Raw genomic sequence first — 11,746 nt, 5'->3', positions numbered from 1 at the left:
GTTCCAAAAAATACATGTTAAAATTTGATGCGGTATTTCCTAAAATATAATTTGTTTTCTTCTAAAGCGCATTTTGCAATATGTTGCAAAAGATATCCCATCATTTTGTATAAAGCACTTTTTGACTATTAATTGTGTTACATAACCACAAAAACTTAACAAACCATGAATCTAATCTTAAAGAAACTAAAATTTTTACACAAGACAAAAATTATCAAAAATTGACAATAAAAGAAATGATTCATATGAAAGGAGAGCTTAATACTGTAAATGACCAATATAATATAAATAAATAAATATATAAATTAATTCTGTTATACCACAATTTAATAACCCAGTCCACTTCCTTATAAAATAGAATAAACCAACAGTTAAGTAAATCTGTAGCCACAAATAATAAACATAAACTTCAAACTCAAAATATTTATGTCAGTTACTTGAAATTTGTACTTTCTTAATATATTGAAAAATTTAAATTTAGATTCAACTAAATTTGGTATTATTGAACGAACTCAACCATTATATATTTATATATATATATGTCAAGGCGCTGTCATAATAAATAAAGAGATGGAATGATAGCTAAGTAGGGAGATTACGTCACATGCTAATTAAGGAAACACATTAATTAAAAAGACCTTACTAGAAATAAATTTATAAAGAATGTTCACACAAATGACACACAGATAAGACCTTCTAACTGACGAATTTAAAACATTTCTTAACCTATTAGTTGTTTTTTGAAATGCTTCAAGAACTAATCTTCTCAATTGACCCCTAGTCTCAAAATCTCTCTGGCAAACATAATTTTTGTAATATCCCCATAATAAAGAATCGAGTAGAGTGAGGTCCGGCGAACGAGGGAACCACCAAACTGCTGCTTCAAGACCTATCCATTTTTCTGGTAATCTTACCGATAAGTACTCGTGCACTTTCGCCAATTTAGGTGCCTATTCTCTATGGATGCTGGCAATCATGTTGCTCCATACAGTCTTGTTGACAGCCGCCCTGCTGCCTAGGCACGATATTCGTCGTCGCCCCTGATCTCTTCGACAATCTATTTTGCCCTGCAAGATTAGTTGAATAAATTGATATTTCTCATTACGCATCACATGTCTAAGGTACGCCATCTTCCTCACTTTCAGATTATGTATGACTTCGAGTTGATTTTGCATTCGCTGGAGCACGATGTTGTTTGTGACATGGTAGGAGTATGATATCACCTTATTTCAAAGGCTTCCAAGCGCTTAGATGTAGCACGTGTAAAAGCCCAGGCTTCAGTACCGTATAAGAGCGTGGAGAATACATAACATCTTCGGATACGAGTTCTTATAGTAATGTTCAGGTGCATGTTACATAGAGCTTTTCTGAGGCACTTAAAAATGGTTTTGGCTTTCTGTTGTATACAAAACTTTATTATTGGCCCTAAACTCGTGGAATTGTGCCTTATCGTTTTTCCTAACTACAGGAATTTTGTTCTTCCTCGAACAGCTCTCCCACGTATTCTCCCACCGTTTTCTCTCGTTGTCAATTTTAAGATTACCTTGTTTATCTAGGATCCAGTTATTGCTGCCTAAACTAGTCCTTCCTGCCATAGTCTTAGTTTTCTTGTGCAGGTTAAAGGTGTGATGCTTTCGATATAAAGCTTCAATTTATCTACATTCGTTCTGTAACCATTGTTCCTTTGTTTTTGTTGATATTGGTATTTATTTCCTTTCATTCTTCGCTGCTTTTTTTTCTCTTTTCGGGTTTTACAGACATGTTTTATTTTGCCTCAGTTGTCTTTTATATCCATGTGTTCATAATTTGGATCTATAAATATACTGTTAATATTGTTGCTTAGTTCCTTTTTAAAGTCCTTTTTGTGGTGGTATTCTTCAGATTCAGGATGTCAGGATTTTGAGAATGAGTTTTGGAATCTCTTCTTTTTGACGATAAAGTCAATCTGATTCCTAATAGCTTTTTTGGGTGAAAAAGGTGTTCGTTATCACACAAAACTGGATTAGGCGTTTCCTTTATCATATATATATATATATATATATATATATATATATATATATATATATATATATATATATATATATATATATATATATATATGATAAAGGAAACGCCTAATGCAGTTTTGTGTGATAACGAACACCTTTTTCGCCCAAAAAAGCTATTAGGAATCAGAATCTAAACAAAAACGAAGATATTCTAATAATGCCAGCAGGCAAAGGAAATGCCACTGTCGTCATGAATACGTCGGATTATAATGCAAAATTGGAGGATATTTTGAACGACCCAATATACAAACTAGTTACCAGGGATCCTACGACATATTTGGAAAAAACAACTAAGTCCAAAATTCTCGATTCATCAATAAACGAGGATACAAAGAAGAAACTTATTCCGAGGGAAAAATCGAGTCGTTGCCCAAAATTCTACGGGCTCCCAAAGATCCATAAGGACGGGGTTCCCCTGCGTCCAATCGTAAGCGCCTTTAACTCACCATTATGCAAGCTGGAAAAACATCTGGCCAGTGCACTTCAGCCCATAGTGGAAAAGGCAGATTCCTATGTTAAAAACTCAGAACATTTCACTCAGATTTTAGGTTCTCTCAGGATGGACAAGGACGACATTATGGAAAGTTTCGATGTCAAATCCCTCTACCCGAGCATTCCAGTAGAAGAGGCACTCTTGCTTATAGAAGAAAACGAAGATCTTCCGCCGTACATAATAGACCTGTCAAGACATTGCCTGAAAAACGCTTACTTTATGTACAACGGGAAAATTTACCGACAAAATTGCCAACCTGTTCATGATTTACTTCGAAAAGAAAGCAATAGAGAAGGCAAATCTGAAGCCAAAACTATGGACAAGATACGTTGATGACGTATTTGTTGTATGGCCTTTTGGCAAGCAGGAGCTTTTGAAATTCCTAGATCATCTGAATTCCATTCACCCAAGGATTCAATTTACAATAGAACTTGAAGAGGATAACAGTTTGCCCTTTTTAGATGTGCACATCACAAGGGCCGAAGATGGACATTTGGAACACACTGTCTATAGAAAACCAACACACACTAATAGATATCTGCACGCTAAATCTCACCACCACCCATCACAGACACAGGCAGTGGCAAATACATTAATTGCTCGGTCCTTCAGGCTCACAAACGAGAGGAACAGAGATGAAGAACTGAAAAAAATTAGTACCTGTCTTCGACAAAACGGATACCAAAGGCGCACCAAAAAAATATAGCAGTATATATATATATAGTCATAGTCTTAGTTTTCTTGTGCAGGTTAAAGGTGTGATGCTTTCGATATAAAGCTTCAATTTATCTACATTCGTTCTGTAACCATTGTTCCTTTGTTTTTGTTGATATTGGCATTTATTTCCTTTCATTCTTCGCTGCTTTTTTTTTCTCTTTTCGGGTTTTATTTTGCCTCAGTTGTCTTCTATATCCATGTATATATATATATATATATATATATATATATATATATATATATATATATATATATATATATATATATATATATATATATATATATATATATATATATGTATATATATATATATATATATATATATATATATATATATATATATATATATATATATATATATATATATATACATGGATATAGAAGACAACTGAGGCAAAATAAAAAATGTCTGTAAAACCCGAAAAGAGAAAAAAAAAGCAGCGAAGAATGAAAGGAAATAAATGCCAATATCAACAAAAACAAAGGAACAATGGTTACAGAACGAATGTAGATAAATTGAAGCTTTATATCGAAAGCATCACACCTTTAACCTGCACAAGAAAACTAAGACTATGGCAGGAAGGACTAGTTTAGGCAGCAATAACTGGATCCTAGATAAACAAGGTAATCTTAAAATTGACAACGAGAGAAAACGGTGGGAGAATACGTGGGAGAGCTGTTCGAGGAAGAACAAAATTTCTGTAGTTAGGAAAAACGATAAGGCACAATTCCACGAGTTTAGGGCCAATAATAAAGTTTTGTATACAACAGAAAGCCAAAACCATTTTTAAGTGCCTCAGAAAAGCTCTATGTAACATGCACCTGAACATTACTATAAGAACTCGTATCCTAAGATGTTATGTATTCTCCACGCTCTTATACGGTACTGAAGCCTGGGCGTTTACACGTGCTACATCTAAGCGCTTGGAAGCCTTTGAAATAAGGTGATATCATACTCCTACCATGTCACAAACAACACCGTGATCCAGCGAATGCAAAATCAACTCGAAGTCATACATAATCTGAATGAAATAATCATTTTTTTCTGTGTTATACCAGAACGTATTAGCAATAGCCGTTTTAGGGTCTCTAATCAAGGAAAAAATAAAAGAATTATAATGAAAAATATAGCAGTATAATTAATTCGAATATTGACACAAATTTGCCTTACTTTGTTAGTGTTTTCCAAGTAATTACAAAAAATATCGAACAACAGCACAATACGAGAGCAACAAAAATTAACCAATGAGATATATACAGATTCTTAGTATCAGATATCAGACTTGCACAGCACATTTGTTTCTCTATCCCAAGCGTGTTTGCAGACATTTCTGAGTTTTAAATGTTTCCGGTCTTGCTTCAGCGGTATATGTCATGATTGGTCGGACTATAGATTTATATATGTGAGATTTTATTTCGATTATTAAATATTTATTCTTCCATATCGTGTCGTGCTATTGTATTGAATTTGCAGTTTGTCCTCTTATTTTATCCTCTATGTTATTATCATTGGATAATCTAATTCCTAAATATTTTTATGTTCATTTACCTGCTCTATAATTTGGTTATCAAGTTCCAGCTTACATCTAATTGGTTCTTTAGAGATTACTAGTGATTTAAATTTCTTTGCATTTATATTAAACCTCTGCAAATCATCTTCATTCTCTGCGTAACACAACATTTGTATTTTTTGTTACCCATTTTATAGCCATTTTTTGTTTTTACTTCTTTAATGATTTCGTCTAACATATTGTTAAATAATAAGGGGCTTTCCTAATACCTGTAGTAACATCTGTGAGCTCAGTTAGCTCTGAATTTACTCTAGCTTCTATTTTATTTCTTTTGTATATATGTTCGATTAGTTTTATTATATCGAATGGAATATTTCTGATATAAAGTATATGTATCACGCCCTGTAGCTGCACTTTATCAAATGCTTTTTCTAAGCCTATGAAGCATAAGAAAACTGGCCTATTGTATTTTTCTATATTTTGTCTAATTACAAATACTGCGTCAAACCTTGTTGTTCTTCACAGACTTTTACAAGTGAAGTTATTTTGTCGGTAATATTTTTTGTTATCAATTTCAAAGTCGTGCATAGGAGGTTAATTCCTCGATAATAATTTGAATCTCCCCCTTTTTAAAAAGTGGTATCATTATGCTTGTAATCCAGTCTTCTGGTATTTGTTATTATGAACTTTTTGATATTGTATCGGTTTTACATTCCAAAAGCGCTCCTTTTGCTTCGTTTTTGAATCTTTCTCCAGCTATTTTTTATATCTTCTTCTTCTATTACTGAGTTTTCGTTTATAAATATAAAAACTTTTATAAAAAAATATATAAACTTTTTTATTAGTTTTTTCATATTTGTTTATTTTCATTCTTATTTTCCCTAAAACAAAATTGTGGTTACTTCCTACGCGAGCAGAACATATCTTATATCTAGTATTTGTGTCTAAGGTATTTCCCTATTTGTTAAGGTATAGTCCATCATTGATTTATCCCCTCGTGTGTTTTGGAATGTATATTTATGTTGTTTTTTGTGTCTAAAAAAGGTGTTATTGATTCGTAATTCGTTTTGTGAACAGAAGTGTACTGTCACACTTTCATTCATTTTTTGTTTCACCACTGGCATTATTGCGGTCCCTACTCCATTCCATTCCATGATAATAAAAATCATAATTATCTCTCTCTTTGGTATAGTGTCTATTATCTCTTGTAATTTCAAACAAAATTTTAGTCTGTCTTCTTCTGATTTGCTGTTTTCTGGCCTATAAATTCCAATTGTCAGTTTTTTGGTTTTTTGATTTCAGTTCAAATAGTATAATTCTTTCCGTTATATATATATTTGTATTCCTGCATATTTTGAGACGGTTTTCTATGGATCATTAGTGGTTCACCCTCTTTTGCTATGACGTGTCTTTCCACTCCACTGTATTTGTATATGGAACACATTTGTATTTTGCATTTCTTTTTTATTTTTTGTAGTGCACATGCCTCTACATTTCTATCCCTTAATTCGTTTTCAACTTACTGATCTTTATTATTTAGTGTTTTTGTATTCCATGTTGCTATTCTATATTCTTTTTTAATAGCTACTTATTCTCCTTCGATGTCGTCATCACATTATCAATCCTGTTCCAACGCATTACATTGGTTCTGTGGGCCGTGTATAGTTTTTGCAGTGGGTTACTAACCTTGCCCACAAACTCTCCTCCTTTACCCGGGCTTGGAAACGGCAATGACAACGGTAGAGCTACTCAATCCACCCTGCCATTGCCCCATTCGGAGTTTTTTTATTTATTATTTGATTAATTCCTAAAATCACCTACGTGCGCTATTAAAACCAACGGTTTCTAACTTTTGCAAGCGGTAAGTTTTCCAAAGCTCCTTCAGCTTCTCAGAATTAAAAGAACCATTATTTAAAAAAAATGATGACGATTTCGATGAGCCGAAACGTCGTACTTAAAATATCTCAACACTAGCTTGTAACACGTAAAAAGTAGCAAGGACAAAGTGACCTTTTTGTATATCTTACGCTTTCATATTTTGCAAAATGGGCATAATTTTGTAATTGCGTGATAACTCGAATCGAATGTCGTAATATGACACAACAGTCTATTAGCATTCGTTGCTAAACATTCAGATTTTTATTTAAAATGGTTGACAGATAGTTAACAATTTTCATGATGAGTTGATGAGTGTTTTTCCAAACACTTCCTTCCCATTCCGATTAAAAAAAATAAATAAGGTGGCCAATATTTTTTAAATAAAGATCATAGTCTCCCATTGCCATATCTTTAAATGGTTTTCCGATCCCCATAGGCCATCGAGTTTAGAGAACCATGTATATTTTCTTGGCCAATATTAACCCATCAAAAAAATAGATCGCAAAAAGTGCGGTCTCGGTTATGTAAAATTAATAAGTTTGGCAATCAATAATTTTATATCAGCTTTTTTCAATGAATTATTTTCCATATCTCAAAACCGTAGCAGACAATAATCAATCAGTGTATTATCGGCCTATGGAAAATTAATCAAATCACTCTCACATAACGTGCAACAATTGGTTTTATATTTACCTTACACTCACGTCAGTTTCAAACCAGACGTCTTCACCATTGATCAAACATGTAATCAGATCGTGGCACGCGCAGAAAAAGTTCATTAGTATGACAGACAATGAAGAGCCTTGCATCAGAAATATTCTCAAAGGGAATGGGAAATGCCAAAGCCGAATTCAGAAAAAAGTTGTTTCGTTATTGTGTTGTGTTGCAATTTTTTTATCTATAGAAATGAAGCAATTTTTTGGAGCAAAATGGGCTTCATTATTTTGTGTATTGAATTTTGTTTTTAGGGGTTGTCTTTTAAATTTTATTGTTATTTGCAAAAGCAAAGCAAAATCGCAAAAATCGACCTGGTTTGTCTTTTCGATGTAGGTCACGTATAAAATTTAAATTTCAGTTTAGTATCTTAAGATATGCGCATCAATCAACTTGTACGACTGTGAAAAAATTGAAATCTGTATTTAGTAAGATAATCATAATATCGGTGTCTTTATCTTAAATGCGACACACTGTATACTAACAATATTAATTTATCCATTCTCTACAACTAATTTCTGAACCACTCTTATATTTAGGGGTAATTTAGGTTACATATTGAAATACAGCAATTGTTTATTGACTTGTTTCATTTTTTTAAATTTTCAATACCTACAACTTTTTAAGCAAATTGTTTATTGACTCGTTTTATTTCAGTTTTTAATTTTTTGCGTTATATTTTTCAATTCCTTTAGTTTTTTAAACAATGTGTCCTTTCGTACTTTTTATGATCGTATATTTGGAAGCCGAAACTTTTATCTGCAATTATCAGACGATGAAAGAATGAGCGTTCATCTTTTTTCCAATTAGGTGTTTTCTGCGGGGTATCTAGTATCTCATAAAGTTACATTTAGACTTAAAAGAGTTATTTTTTGTGAGTTCGACTTTATATACATTTTTCGTTGGAAATATTTACCTGCCGCTAGAGGACGTTTGTCAGAACTGCGAAAATAATACAAATTACAAAATTTCGATGTCAAAGTGTCCCTTACTTTTAAATATAAAGAAGCATAAAAAAAACTAAGAAGTAATTTTCAAAATTTGTTTCGTCCACACAAATAATTATTTTTGAGGAGTATATTTAAATCTCTATAATTTTGTGAAATCAGAGAAAATTGAGAATAGGTTATTTGTTTTATTTTAAAAATGTTCCAAGTGTTTCTTTTCTAGATTTCTGTCAGGATCCAAATTATTTACTTACTTATTAACGACACGTTCCGATTGGGACACAAATGCGCTATGTAACTGCTCAATAACCTCAACTGTGAACAGTGAAGTGGTCACTAATCGTATCGAAATCGTCACCAAAATCCAAAAGAGCTAAACTAGTAATTTGCTTGAAATGTTTCTTGTAGCGAATATTGTTTAGTAATATAACTGGAGCAGTCTGGTCCAACCCCGACTTACCATCTGGGACAAACTTTTCTAAATTTGTTGTTATATATTTTAGCTTCTGTTTAAAAGTGCAATGTAATCGACCCGTTTGCTATTAACCACACAAATCATACTAGACTAGAAAACACACGATACTTGATTAAATATGTTTTTACCAACCTTTACCAAATTCAGATCCATCAAGTGTAATTTCCTTCAATTGCGATTTCTTTCAGTCACTTTAATTTCCAAAATTTTCCACAAATAACAATCAGCACACCGTGCAATATCTGATCGGATTGCGAAAAACCGATAGAGTCATTGTCACTTAAAATCTGTCAATCGGTTTTATATTTACACCAATTTTTAAGAGGAGCACTTCCATATTGATCAAACAAGTAATCATATTTCTGCGTGTGACGTAAAATGGGCGATGATGATAACGCGTGTGTGAGAAATATTGTCAAAGAAATTATTCGGGAATGTTTTCCAAAACAAATCCAAGTTCATAAAAATTTTGTAACATATCTGGTAAGTTATTACATTAAACAAAACGCAACCATAAGTTTTCATTTTGAAAGAAGGGTAGTTATGAGAATTAAAATATGGAAGCACCACTCATACTCGGCTTTAGTGATTTTTGTTTTAATTTGTTTTCTAGAAGCATTTTCTAGCCACCAGCTAGCTAACTATTCAGAATGTGTGGGGTCTTGCGTTGCGGTATCTGAGTGTATAAGAATTTAATAATATTGTTCAAATGTAAAATATTTGAATTTTCATTTTTGAGGTATGAATTAAATTTAACGACTTCACTCAAACGTGGATTTTCAAATGGGTACTCGTGATTTTCAATTCTTAATCTAATCGTTAAATATTTCCCCTACTATATTAAGAACGGATACCACTTCATTGGTAAATTTGAAAACACATACATCTAGCGAGCCATGTAAAAATAAAGCAGTTTATTTTATAAAAAAAATTGGTGTCATTATTTTTTGCATTTAAATTTAATTTTTGCTACATTGGCAATGGTGATGTATATTTTTTTGGACAGCTAGGGATAAAAAATTTTAGATTATTTTGAGGACGCCCACATTCTAGAAGGCGACATTAAATTAAAATGTCAGTTGAAATTCGAAAGTTTTCGATTTTTTATCTTTATTTAATCTTTAAAATAATCTGTACCTACATCCGTCCCTATGTACCCCAGATTCAACAGAAAATATATAAAAAAGTCAAATTTTTTTTCCCGAATTTTACAATTTTTTTGTCAGATATGGTACGTTTTTTTTTGCACTACACACAAAATGTATAGAAAGTTTGTTAAAGTTCGCCTAACAAAAATTTTAGTTTCAGTTGTGCAATCTGACACTATTATTGCTGAATTATTTGAAGATAAATTTAACCCTTTTTGAATATGAAGTGTATTTTGCTAGATTTTGGTTCGAATAATATATCAATATTATAACAATTCATTTACTTTTTGATATATAAAGACATCAATTAGAACATTTACCTTTTTAGCTACCAAATCCAAAGCGATAATAAATAAATCAATTTTATAGGACCTTTAAAATAATTGCCAGTAGATTTGAATTCGACAGAAATGAGCATCTCAATGTTTTTTATCTGTATGTCCTGCGCACAGGACTACACGGGTCGACTACCATGCACAAAATTCCTCTAGATGGGTACGCCATCACACATGGTGTACCACCATTGCATATTTTACTTTTTACAAAACTTCTGGATTCCTCCTGAGTCGAAATTGCTGACGTTTCGCCAATCATCCTGTTGGCTTCTTCAGAGCTTGACTGAAACTGGCTTGTATTTTACTCTGTACCTGCTTATATATTGTTTGAGGGGGGCGGAGCTAAATGAGGGGCATAAACACCGTCTCGGATACCTGATTCCCAAATTGGTGACCTGAGTCGCGGTTAAGATTGTTAGATTGTTGATAGATTTCTGTAGACTCTCGGATTTTTCGTTGGTAGAAGAACTGATTACATGCAAGAATTTTAGTTTTATCGAATAAAATTTTATGTCCGGTTCCATGAGTGTGTTCGGCTACAGCTGATGAGTTTATTTGTCTTAGTTGTAAGGCTCTTTAGTGTTCTTTGAGCCTAGTTGATATTTTTCATCCGGTCTCTCCAATGTATTCTTTGTCGCATATGCATGGAATGCTGTAAACTCCTGGCATCTCAAATGTAATTTGGTCTTTGACGGACCGAAGATGTTGAGAGATTTTTGGACAAGTGGTAAATCTGGTCTTGACGTTATACTTCTTTAGAACTTTTGATATGTGGTCAGTGATGTTTTGAATGTAAGGAAGGACCACAGTGGCAAGTGTAGTATTGCTTTCGGTCTCATTGCTATGGGGAGGCTGTGGTGAAGTGTATTTTTTGATGGAACACTTAATATCTTTAATGTGCAAATTATTAGAGAGAAGAGCAGAAGTAGGGTGCTTTAATTCTGGCTTCAGTGACTCGGGCTGAGATAGTTTTACGGCTCTGTAAACAAGAGAGTTGATAAGCGATGATTTTTGTTGATGGTGATGTGACCATTGGTCTGTGTGCGCAGGTTTTCTGTAAACACAATGATCTAATATTGGGTCTGATTTTCTATTGATGAGAATATCTAAGAATGGATGGTAATTATTAGTTTCCAACTCAAAGATAAAACGTATGTTAGGGTGTATAGAGTTTAAATGTCCAAGAAAATCTACTAGGTAGGGTCAGGCCAAATTACAAAAGTATCATCGCGTAGCGTTTCCGTAATTTTGGTTTTAGATGAAGAGCTTTCTTCTCAAAGGCTTCCATAAATATATTCGCGATGACTGGTGATAGTGTAGAACCCATAGCTCTTCCCGACGTTTGTTCAAAAATTTGACCGTTATAAGAAAAACATGTTCCGGATAAGCATTTTTCAATTAAGGTGAGGTTTGTTTCCAGATTCTCGAATTTTAATATATCTGAAATGATGTCGAGAGTTTCAGGAATAGGAACTTTGGA

General features: G+C 32.9%; 1 protein-coding gene across 1 annotated transcript in view; it reads left to right on the top strand.

Moving 5' to 3' along the window:
- Positions 1-9,093: 9,093 nt before the first annotated feature.
- LOC132703248 (cilia- and flagella-associated protein 206-like) overlaps positions 9,094-11,746 on the top strand; it is a 34,301-nt gene continuing 31,648 nt past the window's right edge. The window contains exon 1 of the mRNA XM_060672394.1: positions 9,094-9,266. Within this exon, the coding sequence (XP_060528377.1) occupies positions 9,162-9,266 (105 nt within the window). The 5' untranslated portion in view covers positions 9,094-9,161. The remainder of the gene's footprint in view (positions 9,267-11,746) is intronic.

This window comes from Cylas formicarius, unplaced genomic scaffold (assembly GCF_029955315.1).
Source record: "Cylas formicarius isolate icCylForm1 unplaced genomic scaffold, icCylForm1.1 PGA_scaffold_6__28_contigs__length_40554024, whole genome shotgun sequence".
Taxonomy (NCBI): Eukaryota; Metazoa; Arthropoda; class Insecta; order Coleoptera; family Brentidae; genus Cylas; species Cylas formicarius.
The sequence above is the reverse complement of the archived record's forward strand: the minus strand, read 5'-3'. Positions and strand labels throughout refer to the sequence as shown.